Source organism: Pithys albifrons, chromosome 2 (genome assembly GCF_047495875.1).
Source record: "Pithys albifrons albifrons isolate INPA30051 chromosome 2, PitAlb_v1, whole genome shotgun sequence".
Taxonomy (NCBI): Eukaryota; Metazoa; Chordata; class Aves; order Passeriformes; family Thamnophilidae; genus Pithys; species Pithys albifrons.
In genome coordinates, this window is record NC_092459.1 from 55,029,080 (window position 1) to 55,044,757 (window position 15,678).

At 34.8% G+C, this 15,678-nt stretch overlaps 1 protein-coding gene across 1 annotated transcript; it reads right to left on the reverse strand.

Moving 5' to 3' along the window:
• Positions 1 to 1,879: 1,879 nt before the first annotated feature.
• TMEM244 (transmembrane protein 244) lies at positions 1,880 to 12,553 on the reverse strand. Its single transcript, XM_071547906.1, has 6 exons — positions 12,521 to 12,553; positions 8,741 to 8,826; positions 8,125 to 8,198; positions 4,653 to 4,778; positions 2,836 to 2,880; positions 1,880 to 1,974 (listed from the first exon to the last, which is right to left on the reverse strand). Exons 1-6 carry the CDS (start codon positions 12,551 to 12,553, stop codon positions 1,880 to 1,882), a joined length of 459 nt encoding a protein of 152 aa, XP_071404007.1.
• Positions 12,554 to 15,678: the final 3,125 nt, after the last annotated feature.

The window sequence follows — 15,678 nt, forward strand, 5'->3', positions numbered from 1 at the left end:
CAGTCTTTCCTTGCTGTCTTTGGCAGGTCTGTTGTGAAACATACAATGTCCTTCATCTCCTCCAGCAGCTCTTCTTTCTCACCTGTGTCTTGACTGGCCTAGTTGTATGTGCTGTGGAGAAATACTGGAACTAAAGCACTCTTCACACTAGTCTGAATGTATCTCTTTAAGATTTTAAACAGAAAATAAAAGTAAAAAATATTAAGACTGGGCATCAGGACTACTACAAGCTGCAGCTGGACTGACATGTAGAGGAAAATCCTGTCAAGTTAAAAATAGTAACATGTTCCACACGTGGATTAACTTTATATGTAATCCACTCATGTTCTGCCACATGGCACACTACCCACACACACAAACTTTGTGAGGAAGAGGACAGAGACATGAATTTACGTTAGACCTTACTTTTTTCCCATCCGTTTCTATAGTTCTGAAATTAAGCAAACCTCAAAAGAATGTACAAACATTTTCCAAACATATAATACCAGACAATTATCTGCATAATAAAATGTTTCTGGAGATACAGATCCAGAAACTAAAAACAATCCATGGTTCAGACCAGTGATCAGTGAAGGTCAGTTAATTCACTCTCCATAATTATCCTTTCTGACTTCAGTATGCAGGACATTATGCTGAAAAATTTCCAAAGTCTATATCTATTCAGTGTATTGGATTTACATACCTTGTTTGTCCCTAAAATGACTTACATATTTACCATTCATGAAAAACAAACTCCTTTTTTGTGGAGTTTTCTGAAATGTACTTCTTGCTGTATATGTACTTTCAGTACTGAAGTTTAATTGAACATTTTAAAACTTGCAATAAATTTTATGATGTTTGATTAGATCAACAGGGGACTGATTCTTCAGAGGCATTATCTGTTGAGTGAGATTAAGGTAAATGCAACATTTAGCACTCCTGTGCAAACAGCAATCTAGTCCTGCTGTCCTAAGCAAACTGCAGTTGAAATCCAATCTCTGGTTTCATATTTAAGATGAAGTTTCCTTCTGGAAATTTTCTTGTTTCAACTTTTTTATGGTTAAAGATATAAAGAGCAATTTGAAGCCATTACTATTGTTTGTTTGTTGTTTTTAATTACCACTGCTCATAAATTCACACTTTGACACTGGCCACCGTCAGCTGGGGGAGAGAAAGGGATATGTAGAAAAGTGTCTCAGTAGCATTTGCCTTTCCTCCTTCCAGCACAGCCAGACTATAAATGGATCATTAGCAAAAGACAAAATAGCTTGAAGCTATTGTAGAAAACACTTATCTGTAGCATCCCTGGAAGCAAGAAGGTCAACCAAACATTAAGGGTTGTATCTCTGCTTCCTGATCTCTTGGGCAGTTTCTAAGTGAGAGATTTAAGATGGAATAAGATTCAGAGGTATGTGCTGTTCACCAATTCTTCTTTGCCGGGAGTTTGCCAGTAAAGACTGCTTTAAACCTACAGTGATTTATGCCTGACAGGGTGCCTTTAAAGTTTTGCAGTGCTTGTGAGAGGTCAGACTGCAGCCTAAATTAGAGTCAGCATTTCATAAAATACAACAGATAACAGGCACTCTGAAAACATTACATTCAAATATATGTTTTCCTTGCCTTTGTAGGATTTCACAGAAATGTTGCATCTTTCCTCTTATCCTTATTATGGCTTCTTTGTTTTTTTAAAAACAGTGAGTGTACCTAATTATTTGATTAATGGAAAATGTACGTACAAAAGCTGAAAGTGATGACATTGACATTGCATGAAAACATAAGATACAAGAGGTCCAGTAAAGTAAATATTAACCTTACAATAACGCAGTTGCTAACTTTAATTACACTGTTAATGAAACCATAGAAATCATACAGATACAAAAGCAAGTTCTAATTTTCCATTTCAAAAATCATCTAGAATGGGGTAAATGAAGTTGTCTTTGAACAAGCAGTATGCCAAAATCTGTCCTCCACAAATCATTGAAGTTACTCCAGATCCTGAAAGAAAAGATATGGCTGTTTTGTGTTAATTTTTATAGTGGAATACAAATTTTATGATAAAACCTTAAACTGACATTCTTTTTATATTCAATTTTTTTAAAAATGGCCTGCCTACTTAAGTATTTTGTCCAAGGATTTAACTACCTACAAAGATACCAGTCCCAGGAGCTGCTGATACAAAACCAGTTCCAGGACAAGGAATTTATTTGCCTCTTCCCATCATTTAGGAGTTTACTGCTGCTGTCGATCCTTGTTATGCATTATATAAGAAAATAGAAGAGAAGCAATCCTTTTCCCTTCAGTATTTTAAAAAATAATCTATTTTTCAAGTAAAAATCTGTGATTATAATTTAACAGAAAATGAAATATTTAGAAGTGTAGTTTTGCCATTCACCTTGAAGAAATGTGATGATGAATTTATCTCATCTGTCATAAGTACCTGTGCATAGTGTTTATAAAACTTGCCTCTGAAGGTGCCTGTTTGTTCCAATTGATTATAAAGGAAGACTAGTTTGGACAACTGTCTTTTTGACACCTGAACTGAAACAGTTTAATTGGTCAGGACTTAATCATGACTCATTTCAAGTCATGTGTCTGCTGTTTGTTTGCCAGATTAACGTAAGCTGAGCACCTTCTGGTCTTAGAGGGTTTTTTTTAAGGTGAGGCAAATGCTAGGCCAGCATTACTTACCTGTGTCATTAAAAGAAGTATAAATGAAAAGCCTATGTTTCTTCTTTAAATGTAGAAAATTCTCAGATTAGTAAGGCAACAGACATTTAATAGAAAAAATTCATACTATAAATATTAATTTTTCTACACAGATTCTAACAACTTAAACTTTAAAGAATGTAATTATACCTAATGCCAGCCACCAGTGTAACATCAGGGGGAATTCAGACATAACTGCAAGAAGAAAAAAAGTAGAAATGTAAATTTTAAAACTATAAGGATGTGGACATGTAAACAGTGCACTGTGTTATCAAAGGTCTGCTTAGTTATGTTTCATAGATTATATATTTTACATATCTTGAAATGGCAAATGCTTTACATTGTGATTATTCAGATACCTGACCATACCATTAAACTTAGCTGTGTGAGGGATTCCCCTGGAAGGCAAGTCTAAACATAATGTTTGCTAAACCAACCTCTTAGATACCCTGCAGAAGAAATGTCTTTTTTATTACTTACCTGTTCACAGTTTAGCACTACAGGGACACCATTTCCCTGGTAGAGAGCCTACATATTGCTGCAATCCAAATAAATTAAGCTGCCTGGCATTTTCTGTGTAATGGGCAATGCTGTGTGTGACAGAGCAGCTGGGGCTGCACACTGCAAGCTAACACTATAGCATGGCATGTGCCCTCCTGGGCCGGGCACTGGCCCTTGGCACCTGCAGACTGACCCACATCCCCACTCTAAGATCAGCTGCAAGGCCATTACATGACCCAATATTGCCTCCCCCAGAGAAAGCTGCCAGGACTGCAGAGGCAGTAAAGTGGGCTGGGAGACACACTGCATCTGCTGGCAGCTCAGGGTCAGCCAGCAGAGGTTTGGTTGGCCATCTGAAAGAAGCAATAACAAATCTGGGATTGTTTGGACATCAAAATGCATCATCTAATGTAATGACAGAAGCTATCTTCCTGTATAAATTATGTACAAATCAGATTTTTTGGTAGTTTTTGTAAATTTCTTGATTTAAATACAGAAGTTAATAATGAGGAATATGAGTAGTTTAAATTCCAGGAAATCAAATTCAGTAGATAAGAAATTATGCTCAATTTTTAAGATGAACTCTCTGTTGGTCTCTAGCTTAGTTTGTCATAGGAAATAGAGAATCCTCATCTGTTGAAAATACTAAATGACAAATGCACAAAGCAATAGAAAATGGAAGATTAATTACTATGTAGTAGAGAGGGAGTCCTAATTTGTCTGTGATATTTTTCTTTTTCCTAAATTTTAGGATAAACATACTAAGCTCATTGTTATAAGATAAAAGAATCCCCAAATTGGGTCTGGCAGGGATGGAGTTAAAATATATTTCTAATTAGACATAGAAGCATTCTGCTAAACAGCATGAGCAGAGGGAGCAGGTTACCAGGTGCTGGAAAAAAGTGATGATGAGCCTCATTTACAGCAGCTAATTCTTTTTCTTCTCTTTCCTGTGAGGGGAGGAGTTTCAGGGGAAAGAAGTTTTGATAGTAAAATGCTTCATTTTCCTCAACGAGATTTAGTTCTAATGATCTAATTTAAAACTTTTACATTGATTATGTTGAAACAAAAATCCTTTTTTACTCTGAACTAGTGCTGAAGTATTAATAACTAGATCTTAAAGTGGCAGGACATGAACAACTATTAATTTGTTGATTTGAAAAAGCCCACAAGTCCCAGATGCTGAAATTGTATCTAGGTATATGTTTGATATAAAGTGTGAGATTATGAACTAACCTGTAATTTTTTCCACAACAAAATAGCGGTTTAAAATTCTGCAATAAATCCAGAGTTGAGTTTTAAATGGGAGGATTTATATAGAGGCATGAATCAAATGGATGGAAAATAGACATATTTATTTAGCTTTAAGGAAAATTAAGTTAGTCCAGTAAGACAGTAGATAAATCATAGTTGATTTGTCCCTCAACCTGTGATACTATGCAAGTATTAGCAGTAAACCTACTTACCTACTGAAGTTACAATGATATGAATAATAGTAACTGTTACAGCATAATCCCAAACCCATTCTTCCACAACCAGAGCGAATAGCAGACCACAAATGAAGAAAGTTATTTCCAATGATATCACAAGAACTGTAAAGGAAAATAGGATATTTTCACCAAACACAGTTTTGAAAGGCTTCTTCTTACATTCAAAATGATAGCAATATGAAGTTAAAATAACTGAGATAGTTATGAAAATTTTCTTAAAAGATCAGAGTTTAGTTTTGGGCCTCTCACTACAAGAAAGACATTGAGTGGCTGGAATATGTCTAGAGAAGGGCAACAGGGCTGGTGAAGGGTCTGGAACATAAGTCCTATGAGGAGCAGCTGAGGGAGCTGAAGTTCTTGAGCCTGGAGAAAAGGAGGCTCAGGGGAGACCTTACCACTCTCTAGAACTACCTGAAAGGAGGCTGTGGCCAGGTGGGAGTCAGTCTCTTCTCCCAGTAACAACTGATAGAATGAGAGGAAATGGCCTCAAGTTGCATCAGGAGAGGTTTAGATTAGATATTGGGATTTTTTTTCACAGAAAGGGTTGTAAAGCATTGGAACTGCCCAGGGAAATGGTGGAGTCACCATCCCTGTAAATGTTCAAAAGAGATGTGGATATAGCACTTGAGGACATGGTTTAATGGTGCACATGGCGGTGCATGATTGATGCTTGAATTTGATGATCTTGAAGGTCTTTTCCAACCTTAATGATTCTGTGATTCTATGATTCCATGAAATATTATGCTTATGTTTTCATTGCAAAGATAATTTCTAATTTTGCCACAGACATCTGCATGGATTGTATCCTGATTTGCCTATGCACTTTAAAATGTCATGTATTTTATGTAAAAACACAAGGATTAACAGGATTATGACTACTGACAGATTTATGAACAATTTATATAACCTAGAGGAGAAATTTCATGGAAATTTTCCTTAGGGACCATCAACACTCTTTTTATATGGTGCCAAATAGATTGAGTTGATACTGACATAGGTAAAGTTTTTCTCATCCAAAACAAAATGCTGTGGTTAAGGGATTACGTTTGGTAAGAAACTTCATTGCTTTCTCTCTTCATTGCATCACATATTCATATATTATATGTTCTGGAATATATATATATATCTCACAACAATTTACAGACCAGCATACAAGGGAAGATGAGCAGAGAGCTCACAAGGTGAGCAGAGGCAATCCTTCCATACAACCAGGAGCCTGGCTTTTCTCAGCACTGATAGCAAGGCTGCCACAGCTATCAGGCTGTCACTGTGCCTGACATTCAGCAGCTATGTCTGTGTTGTGTTAAACAGTGAATGAGAATTACCAGCAAAGTGATAATAACAAAATTATGCTGCCAAAACAGACGATTAAAGTTATCTAACCAAGAAAATTTTTTTTTCTCTTTGACAAAATGGTGCATTTCTGTCCCCTGATGCTTTCTCTGGAGTGTGTTGAGCCATGCCATGCCATGCCACCAGCCTTTGACGTGGGAGACAGCTCTGCAGAAGTCATGGCATAGGCAGGCTCTGCCTGCCCTGTGGGCTGGAAGGTGTGGAGGAACTTCACGTGGCATTTTGTGAGCTGTATTCTTCAATACATCAAAGGAGTGGTGCTTAGTTCCCAGCTTGTTTACTTGCTATTATGGGTAACAGGATTAAAAATTACCATTTTTAGGGCAAAGTGTGATTTTATGCTGTGTGGCTACCTGGGATAGTAGGGGGTTGAATGGAAAATGTATGATGCTTCTTCTAGCTCTGATGCTGAGTTCCCATACAACAGGACATAATCATGAGTTTGTAAGTCATATAATTGTCCATCTAAATGCAATTTATTCTTCTTTTTAAGTACACAGGCATATAAAAACAAAGTTTTTATTGGAATTGTTTTTTAATTTTTCTTACTGTTGCAGTTACCTATGATTACTGTAGCTGACAGTAGAGAGGCCATATTTCCTTTTTTCACAGTGAAATTTATACAATGACATTTCATTTGGCAGCATTTTGTGCCTTTCAATTTTATTGTTTTATTTATGCAGTCTATTACTTCCTATTGTATTATGGATCTCTCACCCCGTAGTTTAAAAAAATGTAGAAAAATAAGAAAAATTTAACTGGAAAACCTCCATGTGGTTAGGAAAGTGGTAAATAACCCCAAAAAGATAATGTTTGACAAGGCATTATTACATTTTTTGTTTAATATTTTATTTCAGGAAGATATTATCCCTTTAAATTACATTTAGGGTAGGAAAATGCTCTGGAAACTTTTTTACAAAACTGGGTCAGAAAAGATACCTGACTTCTGAGCTGACTTCCATCTTTATTTTGAGGTTACCTTAAGACATAATTCTGTATTTAACAGGCATGATGAAACTCTTCAGTAAACTAATTGTCATTTGCAGCATCATTCAGAGATTTTCCTTCTGACTCTATGCCCTTAAAAGACTTTAAACTGATGGTGTCATGTTTTTGTGTTTCCATGTTATTTAATCCAGTGGACAGAAAGGAGGGTGGAATACTAACTGTTTGCATGACATAGCCGCTGTCTTTGGCATATAAACATGATGCATCAAACTAACTGATAAAAATTTGGGGAAAAATCATATTGAAATACAGTAATTACATTAGGGCCCTGAAAATTAATTCCAATGGAATATGCTTTAATTTTCTTTTCCATCGTTGTAACAGAAATTGTTCTTTCTTCATCCGAAGTCAGTATTGACACTGTAGAAACATCCATGCATTTTCATTACTCTTTTAACCTGATGAACTAACCAATTTACTTTTGAGCTTTACCTACTTTACTGACGGATGATGAGGTTTGCCTTTGTAAAATAGATTACAAATCTTGTAAAATTTTATGTTTGCATGTAATTTTTTAGGAATGACAGTTTAGGAAAAAGAATATATTTTGAGAGCTTCAGACAAATTGCAGAAATTTTTGTAAGGCTATATAAAGATACGTTAAGGGATTGAGCTACAATCAAGTCCTGATACTTTAATGCCCACTGTATTCAAACATTACCAAAGCAAAATATCCATTAGTTGAACGTGACCTGTTTCTCAGATCTGGGTCCAATGATTCATAAGAATTGTGCTTCAGTATGAAAATTAAATTAAACAGTTTTGTGGAGAAACTTAATGGAGAATAGGTAATTGTTCTGCAATGAGAATGTAGCATCCTGACAAAGCACAATGTTTCCTTCAAATGATGCAAGATCAGAAGAACTCAACAAAAAGCCTAAAAATCACTTGAATGTTAAGTAGCAGCACAGAAATGAGAAGTGCTAGCAAGATGCATAAACATTTAATTGCAACATAGCTAAAATACACAAATCACTGGTAATACTAGAACAGTTTTAAAATGCTGTCCATTGGAAGACAAGTTTATATCCAGATACAATATATATGTTTGACTGAAGAAAAAAAAAAGAAGACAAACTTCAGTTACCTAAATAATATGGGTTAATCCAGGAGGGATTTGTCTTAAAATCAAAAGGTGCCAAACCATCCAACATTTTAATCCTGTAGAAACAGAATGAATAAATTTAATCAGAGATTTTAGTAATGACTTAGTGACTATATAACACATTATTTGTGCTTTGAAATAGGATTTGAAACTGAATACTCTGGGTTTCTGCAAGCTCTGTAAGTCTCATTCTGAGTTGGGATTTTGCCCTTGCCTTTTATTTATGACGTTTGGCTATACATGCTAATCAATAACTTCCTAAGGGAATATAATTTGTCTTTTTTATTGGCTATAAAATCTTTCTTATTCTTTTTTTTTGTGTCATCTTTTCTCTTATATTCACTAATTTACATGGTCCAAATGCAAGCAAGTATATTAGAACCAACATTTTATATTAGTTTTGAGTCTCCATTTGCCAATCTGTGCATTTGAAAGAACGTTCAGGTACAACAATTAAACTGCATCTGAAATATATGTTCGCAGAAAGCTGGGATTGGATGCCTCCAGTCTGGATGCTTCCTTTAAACAGGTATATCTCTATCCATGATATCCAGTTGCAGTATGGCAGCATGTTAGACTAAAGACAAGGAAGTCTTACTTGAACACTGCAAAGCACACAGATAGGACCACATAGTAGACAGTGTAGAAAACTACTATGCATATCAACAGATTCACCAGAACAACCTGCAAAAGAACATAACACAGTAAACCTAATGCCATGATTACATCAGGTATTGTAAGAAAATAATTCTACATTTTTATCAATCATAATGTGAAAAAAACCAGTAAAATTAAATGTTTAGGCAGAATTTTTGCTGCTGCTGATTACTTAAAAGTGTTAAAAGCTCTTTGGTGCATTTCAAGTCCTAATGTGTGGTTATAATTTATGGCTTTTTTATCACATATTGTTGTATACTTATTATATATTTAATTTATATGTTCAGAAAATGAGATGGTAATTTTTTTACAGTTATCACACTCTTTCTCTATAGTCATTTTCTTCTCTGCCTAGCCTCTCCATCCAGCATCTTCTACTCTATTTTCCCTTGAAAAAATACATGACAAAGACAGTGTCTAGGTAAAATTGCTACCAATTTCATATTGTCCATCTTCAATAATGCGCTACATGATGATGGAAGGATGGGTGCCTACATTTTGCTTTTTTATATTCTATTTTAGAAGTAGACTAGTGTGTGAATTCTTAGCCCAGGTATAACATACATAATGAGTTAAGACTTCTTGCTCCTTCTCCAATTTGGCTATCAAATATTTGAAACTAGAAATATGTGTTTACCTGACTCATCTGGTAAGACCTCCATATATTTCCAAACTATGAACCATTATGCAATGATCTAAAGGGAACATAATTATCAGTGATTTCATTATTAATACAGTTGGATGTATAAATACGGGCCCTAAGCCTGCATATATTTTAGTGGGATCTGGAAAATCCCATGCTGAATTTCCCCTGAGATCAATGGAATGGAGCTGACAGCAAGAGAGTTTGGAAGTTTTGATGTTTTACAGAACTTCTTGTCTATGTTGATCAAAAATAAGTTTAAAATGGAAAAATGAAGACTAAGACAATGAAATGTTCCAAATGCAAGTATTCATTCAGAAGTAAATCCATGAAAAGTGGCCATGCATAAATAAAATAGTAATCTATTGGGGACTGGATGCAATTTTTCAGTGTATCAAAAAAAGGGAAAGCAGAACCTGTGGATTGCACATAGTAGATTATGTCAATGCAAAAGAAGTCAGTATTTACCTCTTTGAATGGTGACAACATATTTACAATAGGAATGAATTTTAGAAAAAAAATAGGGAACGACTAGTAGAGAATAGGACTCAGTTCTGAAGAAAGGTAAAAGGAATCACATGTATGTAGGTTGGTTATAGGGTTATAGGGTTGTAGGGAAAACAATAATTGCACATTCATAGCAAAAGCAAGAAGAAGTATTTGCATAAGAACTAAGACTAAAGGAATGAAAGAAAAAAGCAAACATGTAAGATACTGTGAAATTTCAAAAATAATTTCCACTTTTCAGTGCTTTGAAGAGGCTTGCTCTTTTTATTTATTTACTTTTATTCATGACTTTCTATCAAAATTGGTTAGTGAGTGCCCTTATCATTGCCATAGATTTTGAGGATAAAGTTGGGTGATGTTCTTGATAAATTATTCAAAATTAATAAATTTAAAGAACAACAACAAAAAAAAAAGAGGTGTAGAATATTTTTAAGTCTTCATTTTTAAATAAAACTCTGTTGCCAGGGGAGATTGGCGTGAAAAATGTAAAACTTAAACCAGCTCTAAAGTGCAATTTCCATTTTGATTTAGTTCGTTCTATGCTGGTAAGTGGAGCCCCTACTCATGGAGGCAGTGAGTCTGAGAAGGGCTGCAGATGAGCATATGCTCATACCAGCTCATATTTATGAGTTACTCTTGCAGTACTGAGACACAAAATAAAAATCCCTTAAGGCTTTGGTGTTTAAGGTGGTTTTGTTGTTGGGGTTTTTTCTGCCAGCAATTTTTAGAGTAATTTAAGAAATTAAGAAGCTACAGAGAAGAGACACAAAAGGGAGCTCATGGCTAGAAATGTTTGGGGTTTTTCTTCATTAGGACTACAGCCCTAAAGAGGTCAATCTGTTTAGCTCTGAGGGATGATTTGATTATGATGGATAAGTACCTTCACAGGCAGAAAACACCATGTACTTAAGGGCTCTTTAATCTATCAGAAAAGCCATAAGAAATAAACAGCTTCAAGTTCTAGCTAGACAAATTCAAAAGATGCATGAAGGACATTGTGAACTGTAAAGACAATTAGCCAGTGGAACAAACTGCCTTTGGAAATAAGAGATCTGACAAAGCAAAAGCAGATGCCTCTGTGGATGAAACTCCAACTCTAACCTTCACTTCTGGCCTTAGTTATTTGAATGGTTATGTGGTACATAATGACATTACAGAAGCATCCAACATTGACAGAAGTGGGGATACTGTGAATTTAGCAAACTAATTATTTTTATATTACTAAATGTTGTAAGGTGCTGCATATTGAGTAGTGCATGTATGTCCCACAAAAAGAGAGAGTAAAGAGCTTTATTTTCTAATGCAGTGAGAGGGAAAGCCATCATGCCAGAACAAACATATTTGTCAATAAGAAAATGTTCAGGACAGACTTACTCTTTTAAGTTTTTACTATATCAAAACAAAGCCAAGCAAAAACTGAGAACAATTACTCTTCAGCCATGTTGGTCTGAGAGCTAAGTACAACTCCTTTTCACTATCTGCAGTCTTATTCTAAATGAAAATCGTCCCAATAACCCCTCTGATCCCTTCTTTTCCACAGTGCACACCATCACTGCAGTAACGTTAATTGACTACAATGTCACATACAACTTGCAAGTTTGGCTGCAAGTTACTTCCTGAAAGTAACTTTAAGCATTGGAAGTTTAATTTTTGGCACATGTTTGCTGGAAATTATTTTCATTCTACTTCTTTGAGCAGTTGCACTTTCCCTGTAATTCTCCTTTACCCACTGCCACTCCTCTTGCAACTGCCTCTGCAAAGTCTTATCTATTCCAGATGCAGATTTGTACTGTAATAAAAGTGAGGAGGCAGGACTGAAGGGAAAAATCACAGAGCTGAAGGATGGCATTGAGCTGATGACCTGATGACCTCTAATTACAGTAGGTGAATTCCTAGCCTTGAAGTCAGTGACAAATTTTCATTGGCATCAAAGGTACAGGAGTTTTCTCTTTGTACCTAGAATATTCTTAGTCCCTGTTTTTAGGGGGTAGTGAGGTATTATGAATAGTATACTTTGCTCAGCTGAGTAAGCTAAACAAATGCAAGCAACATGATAATGAAAACACTTTGCTAATTTTCCAGTTATATCACATTCTACTTCATTTTTTTTTATTTCACCTTGCCACAGAAATTTAAAAATACATTTTAAAATCTCAGAATACTTTCTATTTTCAAACTATTTTTCTCTTTCTAGATCTTCTGGTATCTCAAAGCAAAACCACCCCAAGTTAAAAACTACAGTATTACTTATAATATGTCAAAAAAAGTTAAAAGAATTATCTTAGGAAATCAGTGGTGACATCAAATGAAGAATTTAATTAAACACTTCCAAGAATTGTATCTCATAAATGGAACAATATCACATATTTTGAAATTCTTTTTATAGAATGTACTTTGCAGTGCTATATTATAAAATGTCCTTTTAATTTTGGTTTTATTTTGATTTTTTTTAAGGAAGAGAACAGTCTGTGAGAATGAAAGCAACAGTTCATTCAAGTCCCGCAGTAGTTTTCTAATTCTCTAAATACTATCTGTTGACACACAACACTAAGTAAACTCAATTCCCTTTACCTTGGTTTCAGCAGTTTTGACCTTGAGAGCCATGGACACATGATGAGTGAAAGGAAGTGCTGTTGCTATATTCTGTATGCCAACATCAGGAGGAAGAAGCAGCTGGTTTTCACCCCAAAAAACATTCTTATAGGTAAATATAGGGCAGTGAGGTGAGTTGATTGGATTAAACTGAATTGAGACAGAAGACATCTGTGAGCTAACTATAAGCTGCTGAAGAGCAAAGAGAAAATCCTACTAGCTTATTTAATGCTCATACTTTTGTAGCTACAGTCAGCCAAAGAATATCTATAATATAACTTGATTATTTACACACAACATTATTATTATTTTCTACCTTTTAATTGCTTTTTTTTCAGTACTCGTGATCACAGTTCCTTGGGGTTGTTATAACTTCCTACTTTTAATTAGCTCTACATTTTCTAGCATTAATTCTATTGACTATAGATGTGGAGTGGTACATTCTTCACAATGTTCTTTGCTTACATTTTTCTTCTGACTATCACTTTATTACATCAAGTATAATTCACATTAAATTAGGTATAATTAGTTTAAGAAATGCCAGACTTATGTTATGACTCTTCTTTTCCTGAATGATATTTTGTTCCTTCAGTAGAAGGAAATTTAGTGTGCTTTAGAGCACATCCAACTTCTACTGAGCAGTTCCTTAATGGATTCAAATTTGACTTTTTACAGGCACATTATGATTCAGTATGCTGTGTTATTTGGAAAAAGGAGACAATTCTGCAACTGAACTAAGAAAGAACTTTTTTTCTGCTGATGCTAACATAGCGTGCGAGTTTCATTAGGGATTTTTATGCCTTTTTAGTCACACAAAATAAACGTTATCTGCTCTAAAATGCAGTCTGTGCTCGGCAAACAAGAGCTTTCACTCATAGATTTGGTAGCTCCAGATTGTGAATACTGTCAGGAAAATTACTAGTAGTATTGTGTGAAATTCTTTCCTGTGCAAAAATACCAGCATGAAAATTTGTACATCAGTTAAGTCCTGTTTTGAGAGCTGAAGTGGTGTTAAAGGAATAGACTGAAATAAAATAAACCCTCGTAAATTAATTTGCCTTAATAGTTGTAATAGTCAAAAGTATAGAATTAATGAAGAAATATTTGCTTGAATGATTAAAAAATATTTTAAAAGGCGCAAAAAGAGTTCATTCAAATAGCATACTATCTACCCCAAAGTATTGGCTGAAAACAGCCATGACTTACAATTAATCTGCAGAAAGTTTTGCAGTAGCTTATTTATAAGTAGCAAGATAATCGAAAAAGTATTGGATTGCATTAAGTTAAGATCATTATTAAACTTAACAAGAGTTTACATTCACTGACTTATTTTTTCAGGAAGAGTCAATTTAACCAGACTGATGGTAGAAACCGAGTCTCCAAGTTTGACTGAAATGTAATAGAAGCTGTAAGCATGGATTTGTTGGAGAGACTAAGAGGTTCCTTCCATTCCTATTGTATAGTTGAAAACCTCAAATACTCTGAGAGAATGGCTAATATTTCTGTTGCATCCTTGCTTTAAGGTTGGAAACACCAGAATTGTGGTAACCCAGTGAACGGGTACAAATCAAACTTGGAAGTGGCAGAAACTGTGACCCAAAATAGTGACTACATCACTTATTAGTGAACATCAACCATCAAGATGTTGTATTGCTGTTGGCAACATGTTGAGATAATGGAATAATCACTTTTTATATTTTTTATTTTCTTAAAATTTACTAGATCAGCTATAGGAAAAATGACAACTCCAGCAGAGAGAGACAGAACACAAGTCTTAATAGAAGTTAAAATAAATGACCTAATTTGGCTTCAAAGATCCCTACTTTTAAATAGACACTATTTTTTGAAGCATTACACTATAGAATTTTATTAGGCCTGTTAGGAAAAGTAGTACTCCATTAACTTTTGAACCCCTGGAGTTTGTGCTACTTTGCTTTACAGAAACAGACAGGAAACCGTTACTTTGGTAGGATATCAATACCTGACCCTCTCATGTCTGAGACTAGTTAATCAAAACTGTTATTTGACATTTGGCTACATATATATACTTTCTTTATAGGGATTTGTAATGGACAAGATGTAAGAGACATTCAAAAAACATAATTGCAGAAAATTGCAGAATGGAAAACATCTTTTGAAAGTAAACATTAAGGATATGTCTATAGGGTAGTAACTCTTTTTAAGAATATAATAATAGTACCAAGGCAATACCTAGTTCCTATCTGCTACCTGGGCCAAAAGAGAAAGCCAAATGTAGTAATGAACTGTGAGGAAATTTTTATAAAGCTCACAGCTAAGTTTACTGCCTAAGCTTATTACTTAGGGTTTGGTTTTTTTCGATTTTGGGGTTTTTTTAGAATGTTACCATTTTTGCGTCCACAACTGATGATGCTGTCAAACAGCACTGTAAAAATAATTAGCAACAATTTCAATAACATACAGCAGTAACATACAGCAATATTACCATAACATACAGCAATGTTACAGGAATATCTCTCATGGAAGAAAACATGTAGTTTGTGTTGCTGATTGTTTGCACTAGAGCTTTGTGCCTTAAAAATTAGAACTAGACCCAGAATCACATTTCTTAGGTAATTCCAAAACCTGAAAAAAAGTTTTAAAATCAAAGAAATTACTAAAACCCAAGCTTAGATTCATTATCCTGGAATCTTTTTAAAAAATACAAAAATCAACCAGATGGATGCTGACTGGGTTGTGTGGTGAGAAATTTTTAATTAACTGGATGATGACATCAAAAGATGTGTACTCTGTCTCCATCTGCTGATAGGGAGGAACCACATTTACTTTATGTACAATGGTAGAAAAGCTTGGAAAAATAAATGGTGGCCACTGGTTTTGTTTATACTGCAGTGACTGGAAGAATCTGTCAGTGCACTGAAGGGAACTAACATTTCTTGAGTTAGAACATGTTACAACTTGAGCAAATATAGCTTAATTATATCCTGTGAAAGACGGCCTATATATTTTGGCATTGGTCACATATGCATTATACAGCTTTAATATGACAGCCTGGCTCCCATATGGGAGAAGCCAGGACAGTGTGAGGTCTTGTCTCTAATTCCATAGGGATTAAAGCAATTGAGTTCTTTCCTTCTTTAGCCTCTAGATGGATAAAT